Genomic DNA, 26,787 nt, shown 5'->3' with positions numbered 1-26,787 from the left:
AGAGCAGAAATCAATGAAATAGAAACCAAAAAAACAATAGAACAAATCAACGAAACTAGGAGCTGGTTCTTTGAAAGAATTAATAAAATTGATAAACCCCTGGCCTGACTTATCAAATTTTTTCATTTTGATCATGTTCAGTTTATCTATTTTTTTCTTTTGTTACTACTGCTTTTGCTGTCTTATCTAAGAAATCACTGCCAAGTCAGAGATCATAAAGATTTATTCTGGTGTTTCTCCAAAAATGTTATACTTTTAACTCTAACATTTACATTTTGATTCATTTTGAGTTAATTTTTCTGTATGGTGTGAGAAGGGGTCTAACGTCACTCTTTTATATCTGAATACTACTTGTTCCAGCACCATTTCTTAAAGTCTTTTCTTTCTGTGTTGAGAGAAATCAGAACTAACTGTATATGGATAAAAGTTCATTTCTGGTTTCTTAATTGTGTTCCATTGATCTGTATGTCTTCTCTTATGCCTGTACAGAACTGTTTCAATTACAAAGCTTTGTAGTAAATTTTGAGATAGGGAAGTGTGGGGGCATCTGGGTGGCTTAGTCAGTTAGGCATCCAACTCTTGATTTCAGCTCAGGTCATGATCTTAGGGTCCAGATCCCAGGGTCCTTTTCAGTAGGAAGTGTGCTTGATATTCTCTCCTTCTCCCTCTGCCCCTCCCCCACTCACGCTCACACTCTTGTGCACGCTCTTTCTCCCTAAAATAAATAAATAAATAAATCTTAAAAAGAAAAAGAAATAGGGAAAAAAATTCGTTCTTTTTCAAGATTTGTTGTACTGTTCTGTAGCTTGCATTTCCATATAAATTTTAGGATCAGTTTGTCAGTTTTTGCAAAGAAGCCAACAATGATTTTGATAGGGATTATATTGAATCATAGATTAATTTGAGGAGCTTTCTTATCTTAATAATATTAAGTATTCTAGCCAATGAACATATGATGTCTTTTCACTTATTTATTTATTTATTAAAGATTTTATTTATTTATTTGACAGACAGAGCTCACAAGCAGACAAAGAGGCAGGCAGAAGGAGAGAGGGAAGCAGGTTCCCTGCCAAGCAGAGAGCTCAATGTGGGGCTCGATCCCAGGACCCGGGATCATGACCTGAGCCGAAGGCAGAGGCTTTAACCCACTGAGCCACCCAAGCGCCCTTTCCACTTATTTAGATGTTAATTTTTTTCAGTTATGTTTTAACATTTTCAGAGTATAGTCTTTTTATATTAAATTTATACACCTCAGTGTTTTTATTCCTTTTAATACTATTGTAAATGGAACTATTTCTTTAATTTCTTGTTTGCATTATTCATTACAAGTGTATAGAAATACAATTAATTTTCATATATTGATCTTGTTAACCTGCGGTTTTATTGAAGTACTTTATTAGTTCTAATAGTTTTTAGTAGATTTTTTAGGATTTTCAATATATAAGATCATATTGTCTTCAAATAGAGATAGTTTTACTTTTACCTTTTTAATCTGGATGACTGCTACTTCATTTATTTGTCAAACTGCTGTAGTGTAGTACCTCAAAAACAATGTCGAATGAAAGTGGTGAGAAGGAACATCCTTGTTTTGTTTCTGCACTAGGGGAAAGCATTCAGTCTTTCACCATTAAATGTATTGTTAGCTGTGGAGTTTTTGTATATGCCCTTTATCAGGTAAAGGAAGTTCCCATCTATTCCTGGTTGTTTTTATCATGAAAGTGTGTTGAATTTTGTCAAATGCTTGTTCTATATCTATTGAGATGATCATTGGGGTTTTCTCCTTTTATTGTATTGATATGTAGTATATTACATGAATTGATTTTCAGATGTTAAACCAATCTTGCATTTCTGGAATGAATCCCATTTGGTCATAGTCTATAATACATTTGATGTGCTGCTGGATTCAGCTTGTTTTTGTTAAAAATGTTTACATCTATAACCATAAAAGATAATGGTAATTTTCCTCTCATATCTGGATTTGATATCAGAGTATTACTATCCTCACAGAATTAGTTGGGTAGTCTTCCCTCCTCTTCTAATTTCTGAAGAGTTTGTGAGAAATTGGTATTGATTCTTTTTTAAAGGTTTTGTAGAATTCACCAGTGAAACCATCTGGGCCTGGGCTTTTGTTTGCAGATAGTTTTGGAGTATTATTTCAAGCTCATATTTTCTGTTTCTTCTTTAGTAAGTTTTGGTGATTTGTGTTTTTTCTTAAAAATTTTCTTTCCATCTTAGATATCTATTTTGTTGGTATGCAGTTGTTCATAATGTTCTCTTTGTTTCTATCAGTTCAGTAGTAATGTTCCCAGTAAGAATGGTATTTTCAGGGGCGCCTGGGTGGCTCAGTGGGTTAAGCCTCTGCCTTCGGCTCAGGTCATGATCTCAGGGTCCTGGTATCCAGCCCCTCATTGGGCTCTCTGCTCAGTGAGGAGCCTGTTTCCCTCTCTCTCTCTCTGCCTGCCTCTTTGCCTACTTGTGATCTCTGTCAAATAAATAAATAAAATCTTTTAAAAAAAGAAAAAGAATGATATTTTCAGCAAACCGTGAATTAGTGTATAAGGGTATAACTTCCAAATATGTATATCTTTCTAGAGTATATTTGGGTGTATAAATTCTAGTATGTTGGATTTTTAAAAGTAGGCACTCATTGCCTTCTATTTTTCTACACTAGTCCTAAGGATTTCTAAATCCTAAGTCCTAAGGATTTCTAAAGAGATTAGGTATATGAAATCAAGACTTTTGCAGAGAGTTACCTTAAGAAGAGGTAGGAGAAAAATATGAATTAACAAAGAAGATATTAGATGGTGTTCTGAGTGGGAAAAATAGAATTGGGGCTGGTAGGATGCTGAACAAGCGGTGATGAGTAGATATTCTTGGCAATAGTAGATATAAGCAAGAATGTTGCAGAGATATAAGTACTTAAATTTGGCAATAAAATTCATACAAATGAAGAAAGTTTGATTTTTTCATTCTGTAAGGAATAATTTCAAATCTTATTTTTACATTAAAAATGTTTTTATTGAAATAGAACATGCATATAAAAGCATCCATATATCATAAGAATACATCTTAACGCAAATTCATAAACTGAACTCATCTGTATAACCTGCTTCCAAATCAAGAGCATTACCTGCAATATAAAGACTCTCTCCTGCCCCATTCCAAACTCCTTACCACCATCACCAAGTGTATTCAATTTTATTTTATCTGATAGTTTAAACCTTTGACATATCTGACCTTTTTTTTTTTAAGTGCTAGTTACACAGTGAACTGATTCCAATTTCAACCTTTATGGGGGGGGGGGGGAAACACCTAAGGAACAAAGGTCAAAGTTAGGGTTATTTACAAACCAGATGATCAGTTCTAATAATCAAGGTCTGACTTTTACATTTTGTTCTTTAAACACAATTTGGGTTGAACACTTCACATCACCTTTCAAACTGAGCTTAGGATGGGAAAACATAATCCTGTAGGAACTTAGATTTCCATTTTTTGAAGCTAAAAGAAAGATAACAGTACTTTTTAGAGCACAACTATGTAACAAAATTCTGATTTTTTTATATTGCATTGACTTACTAGATTATGATGTGTTCCATGTATGGCATATGCAAAGTGAAGAATATAGACCTTAAATTCAAAATCATTGTAACAGCATACAAGGATCTTCCTCATGCTGTTCAGGAGGTAGGTAATCTTCCATGGTAAGATTTTTTTGGATATATTCATATCTATAAAATGGATAATTTAAGTCATTAATTAGATCATATATTATGACATTATATAAATTTATGTATCAGTTTTTTTACCTTTATATTACTGGTTAATTATTTGTGCTTAAAACAGAATTGGAAAGTTAAGGCACTATAATATCCAAATTCATGTTATAAAGTTAATAAGCAATACTACATCTTTGCAATAAACAGGATATTTGTAATAAATTTTTACACATGTGTATATATTTTTTAAATGTCTGTGACATTTCACTCCTGGTAGAACAGTTATATACCAAACCTAAGAAGACTTTTCTAGATTATTTTTTCCTGTATAATATGTGATTCTTACTGTTAGAAAATAATATGAAGTATTAGAAAAAAAAATCTAAAGAGATAAATTTCCAGATTCATTTAACAGGTGTTTTTATTCTTCTTCTTCAGACATTCAAACGTGTTTTGATCAGAGAAGAGGAGTATGATTCCATTATAGTATTCTATAACTCGGTCTTCATGCAGAGACTGAAAACAAATATTTTGCAGTATGCTTCTACCAGGGTATGTTGGAAGTATCCTTTGATTGGGAAAATCTAATTATAAAGTGGAGCTTACTAAAACATTAAAAAAAAAAAAAAATCTGCTTTTTGTTTTTGCCCTAGCCCCCTACCTTGTCACCAATACCTCACATTCCTCGAAGCCCTTACAAGTTTTCTAGTTCACCTTTACGGATTCCTGGGGGAAACATCTATATATCACCCCTGAAGAATCCATATAAAATTTCAGAAGGTGTGCCAACGCCAACAAAAATGACTCCAAGATCAAGGTTTGTATTTTCTCTTTAGGGAAAGGGCAAAGAATAAGAGGGGGTTATTTTGATCCAAGTACAAAAATATAAAGCTTTCTTCACTTAAAATATATTTATTTACATTAAGTAACATGATAGGAATTTGGTAGGTAAGAAAGATTATCTTTTTACTTAAGTGGGTTTGCAAGTTTAGTCTTCAGCTTTCCTGGGTGCTAGGGTTTGTTCTTTTGTGAACAAAGAACAATTTTTGTAGTAGGTTTAAAATCACTTTCATACTTTAGTAAATAACCAGTCTGCTAAGTAAAGTAGATTACTTTTGGTTAAGAATTTTTATTCTCTAGCTTTACTGAATGTCCTGTAAACTCTGTGAACCTGTTTATCTTGCTTTGTTACAAAAATGTAGATGACTGATTAAATGTACATAACTGCAAATTAAGTCTTTAGAAGTCCATCCTTAATTCTGCCTGCAGCTTCCTTATATTACCTGGGGCAGGTGTCACTACTTCGGAAGGGTGCTGTGGATTAGGGAGATGATGAGTATGAAGCTGTTTTAAATTCCTGGATGAAAGTTTCTGTGCAACTACAAATCATTACATTATCTTCCACATCCAACCACAAGTGCTTTGTGACTTTGAAGTGCTTCCATTGCCTTATTATATGTTATCATGGGCTGTTTGAAAATGACTTTATTTGTACAGAGTGGTAGGCAGATTAGCTAGTACAGTTAAGGTAGTCTCATCTCCTTAAATTGTCAGCTCATAGAATTGTACTTAATGGGCAAGAAAAACAAAAGGGAGAAGGGGGAGATATTAGCCATCTAGAAAACATTTGTGTGGGGTGTTTAATTATATAAGTAATGCACACTCATGGTAAAAATTTGTAACTCTACAGGAAGAGAGAAAATAGAAACTAGTTGGCAAGTGATATAAATCCTCTTGTGCACTCCTGTACCATCTTTTATTTGCTGTTCTTATAGTATCTGTGTACAATATCTACAACTTATACTGTAAGTTGCTAAGATAATACATCATGTATATTTAATTTACACAGTCCCACATTGCCACATGAAAATGTGTACTTAGGTAATGATAATTGATCTGTATTATTCTTATGATATCTATTTACTGAACTTAGTGAAATCACTTCTCAGTTGAGGTCATATTCTCAAAATCTTGATCAATCATTGATCAGGCATTAAGAGAGCATCTTCACATTCTATTTATCAAGCATATTTAGGTATTCTGCTTAATCAAATATATATATATTCTGCTTAATCAAATATATATATATATATATATTTGTCCACCTATCAAGGAATTGGAGTATAATAAGACCTATCTCCTAGTTCCATGTGCATATGATCATATCCTTGTTATGTGAAGCTAATACTGTTTTTCACATTTATTATAAAAACAAATTATATGGTTCACTCATGGCAACCACAGATTCAAAACCTGTGATATATATACAAAAAATAAAGAGAAAGCCAAACAAATGCTATAGAAACTCATCAATCCCAAAGAAAAAGAGCAAGAGAAGTTGAAAGAACAGAGAATAACTACAAAAACAACCAGAAAACAGGGGGGGAAATGGCATCAAGTACATACCTAACAATAATAACTTAAAAAAAATAATAACTTTAAATGTAAATGGCCTAAATGCTCCAGTCAAAAGATACAGAGTGGTGGAATGGATAAAAATACAAGACCCTTCTATATGCTGCTTATAAGAGATTCACCTTAGACATAGAGACACAAACAGACTGAAAGTAAAGGGATAGAAAACCATTTACCATGCAAATGGAAGCAAAAAAGAAGCCAGAGTACCAACACTTAGATCAGACAATAGACTTTAAAACAAAGACTGTAACTAGAGACAAAGAAGAGTATTACATAATGATTAAAGGAGCACCCCAACAAGAGGATGTAACACTTGTAAGTATCTTTATACCAAACACTAGAGCACCTGAATACATAAAGCAGATATTAATGGAAATAAAGAGAGAAATTGATGGTAATACAATAATAGTGAGGGACTTTAACACCCCACTTACATCAATGGGTGGATGATTCTGGCAGGAAATCAATAAGGAAACAGTCTCTTTGAATGACACTTTGCAACAGGTAGACATAACAGATACATATAGCACATTCAATCCAAAACCAACAGAATACACATTATTCTCAAGTGCACACGGAACATTCTCCAGAAGGGATTACAAATGAGGCCACAAAACAGCTTCAATAAATTTCAGAAGATTGAAATCATTCCATGCATCTTTTCTGATTATATAGCAGTATGAAACTAGAAATAAAATGTAAGAAAAAAATGGAAAAAACATGAGCATGTGGAGATTAATCAGTACGATACCATACAACCAGTGGGCCAACAGAGCAATCAAAGAAGAAACAAAAAATTCATGGAGAGAAATGAAAATGAAAACTAAATGGTCCAAACTCCTTCGGATGCAGTGAAAGCAGTTCTAAGAGGGAAATACATAGCAATAGAGCCCATAGCAAGAAACAAGAAAAAGCTCAAATAAACAGCGCCTTATACCTACAGGAACCAGAAAAAGAAGAACAAACAAAGCCCAAGTTGAGTAGAAAGGAATAATAAAGATCAGAGCAGAAATAAATGACATAAAGACTAAAAAAAAAAAAAAAAAAAAAAAGTAGAAAAAATTTAATGAAACCAAGAGCTGGTTCTTTGAAAAGATAAACAAAATTGGTTATTCCTTAGTTAGACTCATCAAGAAAAAAGGAGAAAGGACCCAAATAAAATTGGAAAGGAAAGAGAGGTAATAACTGACACCACAGAATTACAAAGGATTACGAGACTACTGCAACAAATTGTATGCAAACAAATTGGACAAATTTATCCTGAATGGATGAGTTTCTAGAAATATAGAATTTTCCAAAACTGAATTAGGAAGAAATAGAAAAATCTGAACAGACTGATTTTTATTAATGAAATTGAATCAGTAATCAAAAAAATTACCAAAAAATAAACATCCAGGCCAGAATGCATTCACAGGTGAATTTTACCAGACATTTAAAAAAGAATTAATACCTATTCTCCTCAAACTATTCCAAAAAATAGAAGAGAAGGGAAACTTCCAAATGCATTTATAAGGCCAGCATTACCCTGATACCAAAACCAGAAAAACACCCCACAAAAAAAAGAAAACTACAAGCCAATGTCCGTGATGAACATAGATGGAAAAATCCTCAACAAAATTTTAGCAAACTGTATTCCACAATATATCAAAAATATCGTTCACCATGAGCAGGTAGAACTAATTCCAGGGGTGCAAGGGTGGTTCAATATTCACAAATGAGTCAATGTGATACACCACATCAAAAAAACAAAGGATAAAAATTATACAATCATCTCAATAGATGTATAAAAAGCATTTGATAAAATGCATCATCGTTCATGATAAAAACTCTCAACAAAGGTTTACAGGGAACCTCCCTCAAGATAGTAAGGCCATATATGAAAAATGCACAACTAGCACCATATATCCCACATGATAACATCATAGTGAAAAAGTGAGAACTTTTTCTCTAAGATCAGGAATAAGACAAGGACTTTCACTCTTACTACTTTTATTTAACATAGTACTGAATGTCCCACCCATTGCAATCAGAGAAGAAAAAAAAAAAGAGGCATCCATATTGGTCAAGAAGAAGTTAAATTGTCACCATTTACGGATGACATGGTACTATACATAGAAAATCCTAAAGACTCCACCAAAAATCTACTAGAATAAATGAATTCAGTAAAGTTTCAGGATACAGAATTAATGTTCAGAAATCTATTGCATTTCTATACACTAACACTGAAGTAGCAGAAAGAAAAATTAAGAAAACAACACCATTTACAATTGCACCAAAAAGAAGAAAATAACTAGGAATAAACTTAACCAAAGAGGCGAAAGACCTGTATCTGAAAACTATAAAACACTGATGAAAGAAATTGAAGATGTCACAAATAAATGCAAAGATACTCCATGTTCATGGATTGGAAGAATTAATATTGCTAAAATGTTCATGTTTCCCAAAGTAATCTACAGATTCATTGCAATCCCTATAAAATACCACCATCATTTTTCACAAACTAGAACAAATAATACTAAAATTTGTATGAAACCACAAAAGACCCCAAATAGCCAAAGCAGTCTTGAAAAAGAATAGAGATTATCACAATCCCAGGTTTACTAAAGAGTTGTAGTAATCAAAACAGCATGGTACTGGCATAAAAATAAACCACATAGATCCATGAAACAGAATATAGAGCCCAGAAATAAACTAATGATTATATGGCCAATTAATCTATGCCAAAGTGTAAGAGGGGAAAAGATAGTCTCTTTAATAAATGGTGCTAGGAACACTGGACAACTACATGTAAAAGAGTGAAAGTGGACCACCTTTTATTACCATACATGAAAATAAACTCAAAATGGATTAAAGATTTAAATGTGTGATTGGAAATCATAATACCCTTAGAAGAGATCATAGGTAATAATTTCTCTGACATCAACCATGGCAACATTTTTTTCTAGGTATGTCTTCTAAGGCAAGAGAAATAAAAGCAAAAATAAAAAGGAGAACTACATCAAAATGAAAAGCTTCTGCACAGCAAAGGAAGCCATCAACAAAATGAAAAGGCAGCCTAGTGAATGGGAGGAAATATTTGCAAACCACATATCTGATTAATTAATTTTCAAAATTTGTAAAGGACTCATATAACTCATTAACAAATAAACAATTAAAGGGTGAGCAGAAGATCTGAATAGATATTTTTCCAAAGAAGACATATGAATAGCAACATGCAAATGAAAAGATGCTCAAAATCACTAATCATCAGGGGAATGCAAATCAAAACAATAGTGAGATATCACACCTATAGAATGACTAAAAAAGGACAAGAAATAAGTGTTATTGAGGATGTGGAGAAAAAGGAGCCCTCATACACTGTTGGTTGGAATATAAATTGCTATACCCAACTATGGAAAACAGTCTGAAAATTCTTCAAAAACTTAGAAATACCATACGATCCAATAATTCCACTATTGGGTATTTATCCAAAGAAAATTTGACACTAATTTGAAAAGATATATGCACCCCTATGTTTACTGCAGCATTATTTGCAATATTTAAGATATGGAAGAACTCTAAGTGTCCACTGATGTATGAATGGATAAGAAAAATATGATTTATAAGTATAGATATACATACATACATACAAGGGGATATTACATAGTCATTAAAATGTATAAGATCATGCCATTTGAGATAACATGAATGGACCTAGAAGATATAATGCTAAGAGAAATAAGTCAGAGAAAAAAAATTCCAAGTGATTTCACTCAAGTAAAATCCAAAAAAATTAAAAAAAAAAATAAACAAAAATCAGAATTAGACCTATCAATACAAATAACAGACTGATGGTTGCCAAAGGGGAGGGAAGGACGGACAATATGGATGAAGGTTAGTGGGAGATACAGGCTTCCTATTATAGAATGAATAAGTCACGGGCAATAAAAGGTACAACATGAGTAGTGATACTAGTGGTAATAGTCAGTGATACTGCAGTAGTGATGTATGGTGGCAGATGGTGGCTACCCTTGTGAGCACAACATAATATATAAACTTGTTGAATCACTGTGTTATACACCTGAAACTAATGTGACATTGTGTGTCATCTATGCTCAAAAACAAAAAGAACATAAATTATTTGGTTCAAACAAGGACAGGCAGACTAATAGATTTCCAAATCTAGGATATACGATAAGTAGAGATCTGAATTAGAATTCTGATTATTATTTAGATGTAACTTTTTGCCAATTGTTATGTGAATTTTTAATGAGGAAGTGTGAAATTTTAATTATTTATCAATTGATTTATGAAGAATTAAGTGTGAGTAAACTTAAAATTTTCCTTTACCTTCTTTAAAAGTGGACAGTGGCAGAATATGTTCTTTCAGACATGAAATTCTTTAAAAAAATCTGAGACCAGCCCAGTGCATGATTAGATTAGCACTGTTAGAGTAAGCCCCTAATTGTAATTTTGTTGTGGTTCTAGGGTAGAGCAGACTTTAGATTTGGTATGTCTAATAGCTCAAAATGATAAATGTTCATCTCTGCAAAGTTATATATGATCTTCATTATTAATTTGTGTTTTATCTTAACAGAATCTTAGTATCAATTGGTGAATCATTTGGGGTGAGTATTTTCTTTCTATGAAATATAAGGGAATGTACTGTAACTATAAAAGAAATTGCAGATTTCTGTGACTTGAATTGACATATATATAATTCAACACCTCAGCAAGGCATGTTGCATAGAATTTAGCAGATTAATAGCAGACTTATTTTCAAATCAGACTTAATTTCAAGTTTTACTCATAATCGGTGAATTTCAAAGTGGTTTTCTAAACATCCTTCAAGATTATATAATATCTTACATATATTTTTCCAGGCCATCTGTTTCTTGTCACTTTAGCTTCTCCATGGAGCCACTCATTACTCACAAATGGTGTCTTGCTTCCCTCCGAGCAAGAAGAGAGAGAGGGAAAGTGGGAGGTACAGAGTAGAGCAAAATGAAATCACAGTCTTTTTGTAACTAATATTAGATGTGATAATCCATCACTTTTGTCATATTTTTGTCAGAAGCAAGGTAACACTAGGTCCCACCCACACACTCATGGAAGAGAGGATTACATGAGTGTAAAAACTAGAAGATGAGGGTTAGGGAGACCCATTCTAGAGTCTGCCTATCCCACTGCCCCAAATATAACCAGAGAAAGATAATAGTTTGTATACTGAAAGAGCGAATGTTAACAAATATATTACAAATAGTAAATGCTGTGACATTTAGCTCAAGGTAGGCTGCAGCTGTCAGGTTTCACAAAAGACAAGTTGTGGGACCACATAAGAAGGTTTGGATCTGAATACGTATAGAGTTAGTGGTCCTCAAACTCTTCTGCTTGCAATAGCCTCTAGAAGAATTGGGAAAATGTTATATGAACCTACATGTTTTAAAGCTGATAACTAAAAATCTTATCATAAATTTAATACATATACAGGAATTTAGTTTCATATTATATATGTGCTCTAAACATATTTCCATCAAAACCTGTTTTTGCATTTAATGTTTAGAAAATTACCTCATTTAGGGGTACTTAGTTGAGCATCTGACTCTTGATTTCTGCTCAGATCCTGATCTCAGATCCTGATCTCAAAGATTGAGCCCCGTGTCAGGCTCCATACGCAGCTTGGAGTCTGCTTCAGATTCTCTGTCTTCTGATCCCTCTGCCCCTTCCCCTGCTCATGAGCATACACACTCTCTCTATAAAATAAGTAAGTAAATAAAAATCTTTAAAACAAAACAAAACACACACAAAAAAGAAAATTGCCTCATTTAATTTTTGGAAAAGAGATTAATTAGTAAAGCTAAATATCACTGTCAAATCAGTCAGTCAAGTCAGACCTAATTTCTACCAATAGTCTGGTTTCATTTTTTAGTTCAGATGAACAGGTTCATACACATCCCTGAGGTAATCCCCTCACTCCAGTTCTAAAGTAGATAAATAAGAAATAGAATTTTTCTATGTGCTTGTCCTTGGATAAAATAAGTTATTACATTCCCTTTGATATTTAGTACCAATGCTTTCTTTACTTTGCTGTGACAATATTCTCCCTCAAGAGATATAGATCTCAAATCATCTCTAGTAATAATGAATGGACTCAAAATCTTCTGATTTTTTATGTATAAAACTGTGAGTTAACATTTTAATAAATACTGTATCAGTAATGGTTTAAAATATATAAACTATATACTTGTCTACGTAATCTTCCTAAAGTGAGTCCAAAATAATGATTGACTAGACATTTCAGTTCTTACTAGATTCTTGTGTTATTCTCTCTGGTTATGCCCTCAAACGAACAACAAAACCCACAAGGTTCTAGAAAGCCATTCCAACTTTACATGCTTCTGAGAAGTAGTCCTGGTTTTCTGTGTGGTTCCAAAAATGAGGAACCAGGAATTTCAGAGTGGTAGTCAGAGTTGTTGGAGGAAGGAGGGGAGCCTCATAGGGAGAGTCAGGAAGATATTTAATTGGAGCAGAGTTAGGTGTAGTTACTGATTCCAAGAATTTTCCATATCTCATTTGGTACATACACTAAAGCAGAAAATTAAAATGTATGACCTCTGCCTGATTTTTGATACCCCTTAACTATAATTAAGGGTTGCTAACTATGAAATGCTGGCATTTAATGATTTAAAATAAAGAATTTTGTAATTTGTAGACTTCTGAGAAGTTCCAGAAAATAAATCAGATGGTGTGTAACAGCGACCGTGTGCTCAAAAGAAGTGCTGAAGGCAGCAACCCTCCTAAACCATTGAAAAAACTACGCTTTGATATTGAAGGATCAGATGAAGCAGATGGAAGGTAGGAATAGTTGTAGAATGTCTTTCAGTAGCTGAGCTGGTGATGTGGAGAAGCCAGAGCACTGGCTCTGCTCCTAACTTCCACCAGACCCTTTTATACCAGTTTTATTTGGAAATTGTGAAGATTGCTTAAAAAAATACAAATGTATCCCAAAGTTAACACCATTGAAATCATATACCATCTACTGAAATTCAGTGAACATATCAGATATTAACAATCTGATCTTTTTTTGACCTTTTAAAACAAAGCCATTGATAAAATTTTGTTATGGTTAACATTAGATTTTTAAATGCTTACCCTTGAAAAAAACTACTGTTTTATAAAAATCACAGACAAAATGCAAAAGATTATAAATTTTTGATGGTTTGTATTTTTGATGGTTTATAAACCTCTGAAATTAAAAGCTACTCACTAAAATAAGAGTATAAAATAAGTCATTGGAACCACCATAGTTATTGAAAATTTGAGTTTTGAACTTATGCATATATATATGAAATATCTTCCCTTTTTTAAATCTGCAGTAAACACATCCCAGGAGAGTCCAAATTTCAACAGAAACTGGCAGAAATGAGTAAGTACTTATCATCTCACCCTACATAAATGAAACCATGTTTGTATCACAAAAAACCTTTTCGTGTTTTGAAGGAATAAATACATATAATTCCCTAAATTAGCACTTAAAGTGTAATCCAATCAAGAATATAGTATTTACCCACAGACATTTGTGGATTAAATGTGTGATGCAAAATGAAATCTTTACCTTTTCTAAAATCTTTAGTGCAGGAATACTAAGAAGTGAAACCACATCTTCAGCATGAATGGCTATGGTTAGAAATACCTCAAGGGAGCAAAACTATAATGAGAAGCTCTTTAAGAGTGTTAGATATAGGGAAAGGGTTTATAAAATTAGCATATAGGAACATCATCTTCCTCATTTGAAAAATAACTTTTTATTCTATTATTGAACTTCTCTAATTTATGAGTTTTAAAAACAATGTCAAACAAAAGTTTTCCATTACCAGAAATCAAAATTTTTATAAAGAGCGCCAGATCATTTTCCAAGTTATGCAGAGTGACATAGATTTGGAATGTTAAGGCGGATGGGATTCTATCCTAAGCTACCCTAAGTCTATAGAAGATTAACCCAAGTAGAATAGTTGGAAAGTACTTTCAGAAGAAGCAAACACGTACGGACTGCTCCCGGGTTATCCCAGGGGCAGAGCTGTGGTAGTGAGTGTGACGTTTGTTGATCGTCTGCTGCCAGACCCATCGGCAGTATGAACAGCTTGTACTGGGAAGAAGACAAGTCTTTTGGAGACAATGAGGACTCAAACTCTTAGTCTAGGCTATAGGACTTATCGGTAAGAGCTATACCAGTTGAACGTGACTTTTAAAAATCAGGGGCGTCTCTAAACATGTGCCCGTAAATACGAAGTATTTAAAGTATAAAGTATTGGGGCACCTGGGTGGCTCAGTGGGTTAAAGCCTCTGCCTTCAGCCCAGGTCATGATCCCAGGGTCCTGGGATCGAGCCCCACATCGGGCTCTCTGGTTAGCGGGGAGCCTGCTTCCCTTCTTCTCTCTCTGCCTGCCTCTTTGCCTACTTGTGATCTCTGTCTGTCAAATAAATAAATAAAATCTTTAAAAAAAAATGTATAAAGTATTTAAAAGAATGCTTTTGATTTTTTAAAACCCTCTCTTTTTATGTATGTTCTTTTGAAGAAAACAATCAAACTAAATATACCAAGAGTTTAAATGTTTTGGTTATAAACAAATCTCTGTTTTGGATTTTACATTGACTGCTCTACTTCTGTTTGAGCTGTGAATTAGTCGGTGGCATTTCTGCTCAGTACATGAAAACAGACAAAAAGCTTTTGACCAAAATGAGGCCTTGAAAAGGAACATTTGGAAGCATTTTGAAGCTCACAAATACACATTTTTAAAGGAGCAGAAAGCCGTAAAGATATGTTTTCTTAGAGGAGAGTTTAGTTGCTGTGTTGGGCCCATTTCCCAGCGTTGCACTTTGCCAGGTGGTGAATTTCAGATGCCAGGCTGGAGTTCAGGGTCTTTATGCGGCTGCAAATTGGAAAGAAGCAGCAGGAGTTTGAACCCCTAGAGCTAAGGAATTCTTCAGTTTTCTTCAAAGAATGACATTTGGAAAAGACCATCACACAGTGCTAGATTTCTCAGAGGGGGAAGACTTAGTCTTTTCTTTCTTTCCAAGTGTGAATTTGTGCTTCTTTGAAATGAAGAGCCTCTTCCCACTACTAAAATCAAGTTAAGAATTTTTAAATAACTTGGGGCGCCTGGGTGGCTCAGTGGGTTAAGCCTCTGCCTTTGGCTCAAGTTATGGTCTCAGGGTCCTGGGATCCAGCTCTGCATAGGGCTGGGCTCTCTGCTCAGCAGGGAGCCTGCTTCCCTTCCTCTCTCTCTGCCTACTTGTGATCTCTGTCTGTCAAATAAACAAATAAAATCTTTTAAAAAAAATTTTTTTAAATAACTTAAAAGAGGTTTTTCTGGTTTTGTCTATATTATAATTAATACTGTACTTTTAAAATGTTCATGTCGGAATCAAATGAGCCATGAGCTGATGTCTTTGCAAGGCATCTCTAAGCACAAGGGAATTGCTTGTGTTGAGAAGAATACCACTCCAGCAATCGTTCTGGGCCAGCCCAGCATTCTGCTCTGCTGCAGGGCCACCCTCAACCTCGGCATCTCTGTAGAAGTGGTCTGCAAAGTTGGGCACCGTGAAGTGTATGAGGCCACCTTTTGGTACAGAGAGAAAACATTACAATCTCTATTTTTAGCTCATCTATTCACATTTGTTTGGGTTATGTGTGTTTTATAATTTAGACACAAACATAAATGGAATGCATATACACACACAAATTTAGTGGTACGTGCTTGGAAAAAATTAACATGATAAAAAATTTGGAAACCACTGCTTTGCCAGGCCTGGCACTCCATCGATTTGGCACGAGAATAACATTTATGGCAACCCTTTGTCAACCTTACCTAGTAGCACCATCAGTGCTATTAACATCTCTTCATCCTCTTTCCAGCATCTACCCGAACACGAATGCAGAAGCAAAAAATGAACGATAGCATGGATACCTCAAACAGGGAAGAAAAATGAGGGTCCCATGACCTCCGTGGGCACCGAGTACACCTCTGGCCTCATGGTCTCTCCCCGATCCCACTGTGTGACTCTCCCAGGTTCTGTTTACGGCCGCATTGAATACCTGTCTTCAGCTCTTCTGCTGGAATCCAGTGTGCGCACGCGCTTGCGCGGGGTGTGCGTGCAGGGGATTCCTAAGCCGCTTGCAATGTCATAGTAGAATATACTTGTTATTGCACAAGATTGAAAATCTTGTGCAAATACTGCCATTTAAAAAGTTGTAGCAGATGTTTCCAAAGTATAATTGCTGTGCTCTACAAATGGGGAGGCTGCCCTGGGAGTGGCGGGCCAAACAACCTGGGCCTGTTTGAGTACTTTGTCTTCTCTTGTGGCATGTATGTGATGTTTGCTATTATTTTTATTAATTTATATTTATATATTTTTTTTAATTTAACGTGAATGCCCTTAGAATATGTGTCTTGTCTTCCAAATGCAATTTGGCTGACTACTCCCCCTTCACCCAAATGATCCTGAGCTCTTCTGCTAAAACAGATATTAGAAACTAGAAAAAAAATCACTAATTTTTACACATTAGATTTTAGTTTACTAATGGAATCTGATGTACTGTGTGCTTGTTTTTTAAATTTTAGTTTTTAAACACAAGCAGAAAACAAAGTATAAACAAATGATGTCATACTACTGATACAGATTTCATACCTCAGGACTTGTAAGAATTTATTGATCCTTTTCTTCATCCAACTCATGCTTTAAAAATGAGGGTTATTAATAGTATTCTTGGTTTCTATACCATTCAGATCACTGAATTTATGAAGTAACCATATAGTACTTGGAAAATCAAGTGTTCAGCTAGAGCTTTGCTACAGAGGGCCCTAAGACAGTATATCCCAAGTGCACTTTCTAATGTTTCTGGGTCCTGAAGAATCAAGATATAAAACAATTTTATTCCACAAACAGACTGTTAACTATAGGAGCCTTAATTTTTCTTTCTTAGAGGTTTGTCTAATTGCATCTCAGCAATTATTCTGCCCTCCTAAATTTGGGAAGGGGTATTTTCTCTGGAATTGTAAATGTCTTCCATGTATCTTTTGAACTGGCAATTGTCTATTTATCTTTTTTTTCTTTTTAAGTCAGTATGGTCTAACACTGGCATATTCAAAGCCACATCATTTCTACTCCAAAATTGCAAGTAATCAAAGGTCTTTGGGTTAGGTATTCATGTTTCTATCTGGTTTTGTGCAAAAGCTTCAAATGAAAACAGCTGTGTTAGAAAAATAGGCATTTTCCCCCAACACCTAAAGGTGTATTTAAACTATCTTGTGTGATTAACTTATTTAGAGATGGTATAATTTAAAATAGGTGATATTTAAGGTAGCATCAGCTAGCTTTTAGGAAAATCACTTTGTCTAAACTCAGAGTTCTTTTTAAAAAGAAATCTGGTCTTATTTGTTAGAAAATGAAATTTTATTTTGTGCTCAGTTAAGTTTCAAACTTATTTTTGGCAGTTATAACAAGGCACTAGGAAGCTTTCTCCCATTTCCTCATTAATTTTTGCATGAATATCATAAAAATCCATTAGCTTTTAGGTCAAGGGCTACCATATTTCTGGATCTTTTGCTAATGAAAGTTCACATTAGTTAGTGCCAGAATTGTAGGAACTTGAGAGATCTTGTATTGAGATTTCTTAAGTAAGGCTTCAGATACTGCTTTATCGCTTTTTTGTATTGGTTAAAACTGTACATTTAAAATTGCTATGTTACTATTTTCTACAATTAATAGTTTGTCTATTTTAAAATAAATTAGTTGCTAAGAGTCTTAATGGTCTGACGTATTCTTTGTATCAAGTGCCCTGATGTTCTCTTCTATATCTGAGTTCTCTCTTGGTGTCTTATCCATTCTTAACCTTTAATTGGATTCATATGCTGATGATCCCCAAATTTATTTCTCCAGCCTGACCTCTTCATGGAGGTCAGAGCCCTCATAGCCAATAGAACTCTTGATTCTCACTCTCTTCCCCTCACCCCCTGAATTCTCAAAACAGAAACCAAAATCGAACAAAAGTACCTTGTTTCTACCCTAGTCTTTCCCCATTTTACCAGCCACTTACTTGGTCAAGCCAAAACCCTAAGAGCCATTTATCTGCTTTTGTTGAGATCACCATTTTAGACGTCTAACTGGTCTTCATGTTCCCTCTCTTTCTACTTTACCTTTCAATTTAAGAGCAAAAATGACCCCTTTAAATTATAAATTGATTCACATTGCTACTCCGGTATTCAAACTTCCTCTCATGGCCTGGGAAGTGGCCTCTCTCCGCTTTTGCATCCTCCTCTCATGCTACTTTCTTCCCGCTCACTGTGCCTTAGCCACACTGACCTTCCCTCTCATAATACCAACACTCTCCCTACCTTAGGCTTTTCTACTTGCTGTTCCTTCTGTCTGCAGTGCTCTCCCCTGAGAATTTTGCACAGGTGGTTCTTTCCTTTCAGAGCTTATCAGCTCAGAGGCCTGCCTTGACCACACAAGCTAAAACCCTTGCTCCGTATGGTCATGTTACTCTCCTTCAAAAATGTAACAGCATTTATCACCATCAGAAATTGCCTTGTTTAACATGCCTGTTGCCTGTCCATTCATCCCTGCATCAATCTCCCTCCTCGGATGGGAAGCATCCATCTGGTTGGTCTTAGAGCTCTAGCATCTAGAAGAAGCCCATATGTAATCCAAAAGAAAAAAAAGAATGTAATTTGCATATTTTTCCAAGTATATGGGAACAAATCATATTCTTTTTCTCTTTTAATATGTCACGTACTGAGTACCTACTGTGTTCCAGGCACAGCACTATGTGTGAGGGATACAGCAATGAATAAACAAACCTAAGATCCCCATCTCTATGGAGCTTCCCAAATGATTGTAGTTTCAGGGATGGGAGCAAGTGAATAAATAAATAATAGTGTGTCTGATTGTATTAAGCACTGTGCAGAAAAGCATAGCAAAAAGGATAGGGAGTGCTGATCAGAAAGGAATTTAAGAATGTAAAATAGGGTGGTCAGGGAAAGACTCCCCAAAATGATCTTTGAACAAAGCCTGGAAAAGGCCAGGAGTATGTTGTTCAATGATGGGAAAACAGTCCACAGAGCAAAAAAGTCAGTTGCCTAGAGGTGGGACCATGCCTGGGTGCTTGAGGAACCATAAGGTGTCAGAGAAACATGGACAGTTGTGGGAGAAGGAATGGGGAAGCAAGAATCTCTGTTCATCTCATGCAAAGTTTATATATTAAAGGCCTTTCCTCCCAGACATCCCATATATATGTAGATATCACACGTCTGCTGTCTTTTATTTGCAATTCTGAGATCTAAAAAGCTTAATAACCCATGTCTGTGTGTTTGGTGATAAAAGTCATGTGATATCAAAAGCATATCATGACATAGAACTGTTTACAGCCTTTATCCCCACTCAGTAGGAATATTCTTGTTTGACTACAAAAATATTAATACATTGATTTTGGGAATCTAACCTAGGCCCTACTTAGGTATTACATATTATGTGGTTTATGTACCATATGTACTAAACTCAAAAAAAAAAAAAAAAAAAAAAGAATGAGATGTATCTGGTACCAAGGAGTTCTCAAAAACAGTGTGGAAAGTGAAATTCTCTCCTCTCAGAACAGCAGCCTCTTTGTTCCTGAAGAAAGAAGGGCAAAGAACCTAGAGCAGGAAAAGCAGCAAGTATACCTCAGCAGACTGTATTTATGTTGGATGGGAATCTTACATGAAATGCATCTCTTAGGGCAAGGCGAAATCAAGAAGCCTTTATAACACTAGAGGTTTTCAGTCTGGATGATAGAAAATTAATCGCTCCCAGAGATGTAACATTCTAGCAGTTATAGCTCTTTACAATAAAAGGAACAAATTCAAATTCATTTATTTATTTACTTCTCATTATAGTTTGCTGGTGCACATGGGGGAGAAAAACCTATGTCCTAGTTCTATTACCATCTGGATGATTTCAAAGAAACTTGCCTGTCAAAGCATATTTTTGTTCCTCATTTTTGGGCTAGCGTCCATGGCATTAGTAATGATTCATTCAGTAGAATTTTCCTTTGGACTAAATATGTACTTTACGGGACAACAGGAAAACTTGCCTTTAGGAATAGCTAATTTGTACCACGAGTATAGCACCTTACATATAAATATATCTTGGCAACAGTGTATAATGTCTGAATGGAATTAAAACAAGCTCTTTTAATGTGAAGCTGGGTATTTTTGGAAATCTTTTTCTGTATTTGTTATTTTGGGAGTATGCTTATATACTAGCTTTGGCATATAAGGTAATGACAATTTAATATGAAAATTAAATTTATGCCACAGACCAAACTCACTTATTTCCTCAACAGAAAATGTCATGATTTCAACGGAATTTAGTGAGAGAAAATCAGTATGGTTTATGTCTTTATGCCTTGGCAAAGACTGAATTAAAAATAACAGGTATGATTTTTCATTTTTCTTTGCAATTTTCCCAACCTGTCTTTTGTAATAATAGCATTGGGAGGGCTAATAAAATAGACCAAAAAAACCCAAAACAAAACAAGACTATGTAGTTTATAATTGTTTCATTATCACTGGTCAGGAATCCCGCTTCTAAGTAAAAATCATGTTTGGTCCAGAATAACTGGCAATTTCTTCAGGTCTCAGCTGAACCTTTTGTTTTAAAAGGTTGTTTTGTTGTTTTGTTTATCTTCATAAACCTCTACCAACAAGACAACAGTATTCTTACAAAATCTTAACCCTTCTTTGTGTAAACTGCATAGGAATTATACTAGAAGCACCTAATGATTGTGAACTTCCTTGTGTGAGCAGGAGGAAACAAAATTTAAGGATACAAAAATCTAAGATGAATTTATGTAAAGGATTCATTAATCTCTGGTGCAGTGTCATTATGAAAAGTATACCTTTCCTTCACATATCCCTAACTGATCAGCAAGGTTTCTGAGGCTCTACAAACACTCATCTGTTAGAAAGTGTTGTGATCCTTCCTATAGGAGTGTGGATGGCAAGCCTATCCTCAAAGACCAGAGAAAAAGGAATGTATTTTTCAGGGATATATCCACAGGACTCAACTGCCATCTTTCAGCTGGCCTATTTAGCACTTTCTTGTTTGGAATCCCAGATTTTAAGGGTTAAATGGTGATTTTCATACTTGGCTAAACATCAGAATTACTTGGGGAGCTTTTCAAATGTACTGAATTACAATCCTTAAATCTATATTTTGTTGATGTTCCATTGATTGTTCTGCTGTACACTGAGATAAAGAAGAACTGAGAGATATCACAGTGCAAGCTTTCACATAGCAGAGCTTAGGGAATCTGGGTAAAAGTCCATGCAACCCTTCTGAGGAACTGGTCCTCTGGGAGCACAGCCTTGACCCACTGTGGCACTCTGTAAAGAGCAGGCCATTTTTCATGCCTAAATAATGCACCTGTTCCCTTTGAGTGTTCAATTTTTTTTTCTGAAATCTTATTTATTTATTTGACAGAGAGACAGAGAACACGAGCAGAGTAAGGAGCAGAGTAAGAGGGAGAAGCAGACTGCCCCCTAACCCCGAGCAGGGAGCCTAATGCAGGACAACCTCAGCTGAAGGCAGATGCTTAACCAACTGAGTCACCCAGGCGCCTTGAGTGTTCCAATTTTTACATAAAATTATTTCATAAAAGAAAGAGGCATCAAGAAGTTTCAGAAGACCCTGTCAAAAATAGACAAGAAAGGAAGAGGTTTTGGAAGCGCTTATGAGGATGTAAAGGCATCAGTCATTGGCGGCCGGCACAGGAGGGTGAGTGGGGAGAGTCAGCTCTGCAGTCTGCAGCTGTCCAATTGCCCAAGCCAATAGCTGTGGCCAATCCCATGTCTGGATGTTTCTTTGATAGATAAAATAGCACTTCTATCAAATAATGAAAACAAATGGTATATACGGCTTTAAAAAACAAATAGCTGAAGACTATATAATTCCAAAAACAGATTGGACAACTAGAGACTTCTAGGCCACTCTGCCTCTAACAGCTAAGGTCTGCAAAAACAGATAAAAAGAAACTAAGGATTCAAAAGTGACCTCGCTGGGGTACCTGGGTGGCCCAGTCCATTCAGTGTCTGCATTTGGCTCAGGTCATGATCCCAGAGTCCCGGGATCAAGCCCCATGTGGTCAGGCTCCCTGCTCAGCGGAGAGTCTGTTTCTCCCTCTCCCTCTGCCTCTCTGCCCGCTTGTGTGTTCATATGTGCTCTCTCTCAAATAAATAAAATCTTTAAAAACAAAAACAACAAAAAAGTGACCTCACCAATAAAGAACAGTCACATTCAATAATATGCACAGTATGATGTTGTTTATGTGCCATCTAGGTTTTAGGATGGGCTTTGCTATGATACCTTATCTGAGTAGCTGCTTCCAAAAATAAGCTTTTATTGAATGATTTATGTAAACTTAAGTGGTCAGGTTGATATAATTTTGCTGCTGCTTAGGGACTAAAATTAAAAAAAAACCACATATCTGTCTTATTATCTCCAAATAAGCACTTTATTATCAAATAGTTCAGCATCAGAACAAGGTTTCTAATTCCAAAAGAGTTTTCTTTACATAATATATTGAGAAACACATATCATATTGTGAAACACATATTAGAGGGATCTGACACTACTTCCTACATCCTGTTCCAGTTTCTCTCTTGCAGTTGGGTAACTTGTTTTGATCTAAAAAGTATAAATTTATCTCATTCTTGTTAATGCTGTCCATGAAATATGAGTTCCTTTTCAGCTAGCACTTTATAATTTTTTTGTGCCAGGTTAAGAGAACTGTTTTATAGTGACATAAAAGTCAACTACAAGAGAAACACAGAATCATTTTTACTTACATAAGCAAATCTCTCTTAACACAAAAGGAAAAGACATAATGCAATTATGTAAGGCAGATAAGCCCAGAAATAACATTCATTCAGAGATAGTACTTCATATTCAATAATCCCATATGAGAAATTAATGACTCAGAGTAAAAAGAAAATTAAAATTAGCCCTTGGGACTTTGACAATTAAATTGCCAAGGCTGTTTGTGAATTCTAGTTAATGTTCGATGTTAGCCACGATGACTCAGAACCAGTTACCAGAAGAACATGACCCTCAGATGTTACAGGCTGTTTAAAATTTGTTTTTGTGCAAGTTACTCCTTTATCCGGTATCCCACATATAAAGCTGTTCTCAGGCATCCTTCAGATTTATAAGAAATTAACTGAGTGCCTACTTAGTATGCAGGGCGCCGTGCTGGGTGCTGACCGTGTGGTATGACAGCATTCCTTGTCAAGCTCTCTATGTGATATCAGCCTTTGGAAGAATGGAAATTTGGCCAGAATAGCATATAGTTAGACCGATGTACCAAAAGTGTCCCAACTTAAGTGACTCAAAAGAGGAAATGGTAAATAAGATGTTTCCGTTGTTGTTTTTTTCTTTCTTTCTTTCTTTCCTTTAGCTTAGTCACATCTGATCAGAAAGCACTGAATGCTTTCTGCCGTCAACTTCAGATTTCAGCTGATGGGGCAGACTGACCACTGCCGCCTTTTGATAGAATGTAAGTATTCAGTCAAGTGTAGCTCATCTAAATACTATTAAGGAGAAGTTATTCTCTGGCTGTTGCAGGGAAAAATGGAAATGCTAAAAATTCTTTCTTGCAGGTGGGGATCAATTTTTAAAGGCTCCAACTCTGCTTGCCTTGCTGATGAAGTTCTTGAGAAGATCATGGTCCATTTCCGCAAAGCCCGAAGTCTGTGTTACTACAGTCAAATGGTTTATGCAAAACCTGAAGCAAAATTCTTCTAAATCCTAGGAATAACAACAAAAAATGTTTTAACAAATTTGTATATCCCAATGCAATGCAACAGCACATGAAAATTCCTAAGACACAGGAAGGAAAAGGATTTGAGAGCCAAGAGGAAAAAATGTTGGTACAGCTGTACCTAAAGAATAGTTCTAAAACTGTACAGCTAATGTGAATCTATGCTTTCAAAAATTTTACATGGGATAAAATATTCAAGTTCCTTCATGCCAACCCACACAAAGAATCTTTTTCTTCTCAGGTAACTATGTGTATGAATTCTGTACCTTTCTCTTGTGACAGTATTTGCATTGTTCATCCCACTTTCAGTATTTGTTAAAATACCCCACTTTTATATTCCCCTATAGGATCTGAAATGTTTCTACCTGAAAAGAGTTTCTCCTATGTGTTAGGCACTATCCTCAGAGCTAGGCATAAGGTTATGAGCGAAGCAAAGTCCCTGCTATTCCTCAAGGAGCTTACTTTCTAGAACAGAGAGGGCCAGAAGGTAACAAATAGGGACTACGAAGAAGCCTTGAAAATGAAGCCTCGTTCAGGTGGAAACACTGCCCACTGCCCCATCACTTGAGAGAGCGCACCAGCCCCCAGGATTCTCCCCATGACTTTGAAAAACTTGAGCAAAGACTGTGTATAGACACTGCCTAGCCATGAAGCATTTTGCAGTTTTGAAGTGTCCAATATGTGATTAGGTTGGTGAAAGACATTCACTACACTTTAAAATGTGAAGGTTTCAAGGTGGGTTAAGATTTTGTAAAATGTTAACTGAAAAAAATCCAGTGTTTAGAGCCATCTACACCATGTGACCCAGGGAAAAACAGAAGGAGCTATATAAAAATGTTAATATTCTCTGACTGATGAGTCATCTCCGTCCTCATACTTTTTAGATTTTCCAAATTTTCTTTAATCTTATTTATTTATATAAGCAGAAAAGAAGTTATAACCTTTTCTTCTGCCCACCACTAAATGTTCCTGTTTTTTTGACCAAAGGAGAGGATATCCTTATAACAAAAGGAAATCGACTGCAAGAAGTATGGCCTGCTTCCTAAAGATTTAGCTCTAAGACAGGTTTTCTTTCCTTTCTTTATTATCAAAACAATACACAGGCACTGTAGAAAGTTCAGAAAAAACAAGCAAAGATAGGAAATAAAATCATCCATAATCCCACCATTCAAAGATGACCTTTGATGGTCTTTTTTTTTCTATGTAGATAACGAATCTCAGTGTTTTTAAATTCAGCTACTTATGCATTTATAAAAAGGGGGGGCATCATTTTTTAATTAATGATACATTGGAGTAGCTGTATAATTTTATAGTATTAACATTCTACAGTTGAAACAATCTTCCACTGTTCCTATTGGCTTTTTCTAATTTTTTAAAATTATGAACAGTGCTGCAATAAACATCTTTGAAGCTAAGTCTCCATCCGAATCCATGATCACTTCCCTATGATAAATTCCTACAAGGGGATTCCTTAAAGAATTGAACGCTTAAGGCTCACTCTCAGTACATTTGGTACCGATCGCGCCTCACACGGCTACCCCAGTTCACAACTTCAGCGGCCATTCAGCAGAACGCCAGTCCTCCTGAGCCTGCATTACCTCTAAGAATATGTTTATCGGTGGCACAGGTGAAAAATTATACCTTATTTTCACTTATACTTTCCATTTATCTATAAACCCATTTTATTCTTTGGTCCATTCACTTCCATCAAACTGCTCATGTTTTCTTTTTGTTTTCCAAGAACTACGCATTAACTATGGTAAACGTTCGTCACGACATGTTGCAGATATTTTCCCCAGGGTATCATTTACTTTCTCTTTTTTTTGGTGATATTTTTGATGTATAGACTTTTTTTTTCTTCCTGAAATCAGATTTATCAATCCTTTCCTTTATGGGAGCGCTACCCTAACAATATATAAATGTTCACTTTTTCTGGTACTTCTGGTTACTTCACTTGTTTACATTGAATCTTTGATCTCTCAGAGTTGATTATATTTAATGTATGGACCAAACACATAACATCTTCCCAGAAGGTCAGCTAGTTGAAAGCATGCTTTTCTGACCTGAGCATCATACTTCACGGCAGCCGAAAGCAGTGCGATGGCATTCTCCTCACAGATTCCTTGCTTGATAGTTTGCTGGCAGAGCTTTTTCAAACGATTTTCTCTATAAAATGTAGCCAAATCTAGCAACCCTGGTGGGAAGAGATGTTTATTAGGGGGAGTGATTTCAAGCATCCGGCTTAAACTCAGAGTTTACTTGAATATAATCCTTGGGGAAGAGCTGTGTAGGTACAGACAGATGCCGACTTATATCCTGAGAGTGGCTCCACCAGGAACGCAGCCGAACGGAGAAAATACAATACCCAAACAAGTAGCAATGGAAAAGCTGGAGCACAGTGAAAATGGCTTAAATGTTTTTCCTAGAAAGGCTGCTAGGAATGTCCTTCTCCCTGCATCGTGACTGGTCCTCCTGGGTCACTTCCCTGAGCACATACACATGCTGAAACAGTGCCCAATTTTACAAAAGAAAAAAGAGAAACCTTTCCTGGTTACATGTGTGCCTCCCATCAGTCTCCATTTCTCTACAAATCCTGACAGACGCCCTCTCTTGCTGCCTCCACGTTCTCACTTCCCATTCTCCCCCCTTGCCATTCTAGCACAATCCCATCCCCTGCATGCCCCAATGCCACAAATGCTTCCATGGACCCAGACCCAAGGGGCTGTTCCCCAGTTTCATTTACTCAACATTTACACAGAATTCCATGTGGTTGGTGACACTCATCTTCTTGAAACACTGTTACTTGCTGGTGTTTTTCTT

The 26,787-nt window shown here is 35.5% G+C and overlaps 2 protein-coding genes across 7 annotated transcripts in view; one reads left to right on the top strand and one right to left on the bottom strand.

The window, feature by feature from the left end:
• RB1 (RB transcriptional corepressor 1) overlaps positions 1-17,922 on the top strand; it is a 159,891-nt gene extending 141,969 nt beyond the window's left edge. The window contains exons 21-27 of the mRNA XM_059378222.1: positions 3,580-3,684; positions 4,155-4,268; positions 4,370-4,533; positions 10,711-10,741; positions 12,826-12,968; positions 13,490-13,539; positions 16,030-17,922. Of these exons, the coding sequence (XP_059234205.1) occupies positions 3,580-3,684; positions 4,155-4,268; positions 4,370-4,533; positions 10,711-10,741; positions 12,826-12,968; positions 13,490-13,539; positions 16,030-16,103 (681 nt within the window). The 3' untranslated portion in view covers positions 16,104-17,922. The remainder of the gene's footprint in view (positions 1-3,579; positions 3,685-4,154; positions 4,269-4,369; positions 4,534-10,710; positions 10,742-12,825; positions 12,969-13,489; positions 13,540-16,029) is intronic.
• Positions 17,923-22,632: 4,710 nt separating this feature from the next.
• The window catches only part of RCBTB2 (RCC1 and BTB domain containing protein 2), a 43,712-nt gene continuing 39,557 nt past the window's right edge, over positions 22,633-26,787 (bottom strand). For all 6 annotated transcript variants that reach the window (XM_059377577.1, XM_059377571.1, XM_059377572.1 and 3 more), the window contains 2 exons: positions 26,031-26,161; positions 22,633-23,954 (listed from right to left, as the gene is read on the bottom strand). In XM_059377577.1, coding sequence (XP_059233560.1) covers positions 23,814-23,954; positions 26,031-26,161 — 272 coding nt within the window. In that variant the 3' untranslated portion in view covers positions 22,633-23,813. The remainder of the gene's footprint in view (positions 23,955-26,030; positions 26,162-26,787) is intronic.

Source organism: Mustela nigripes, chromosome 15 (assembly GCF_022355385.1).
Source record: "Mustela nigripes isolate SB6536 chromosome 15, MUSNIG.SB6536, whole genome shotgun sequence".
NCBI lineage: Eukaryota > Metazoa > Chordata > Mammalia > Carnivora > Mustelidae > Mustela > Mustela nigripes.
The sequence above is the reverse complement of the archived record's forward strand: the minus strand, read 5'-3'. Positions and strand labels throughout refer to the sequence as shown.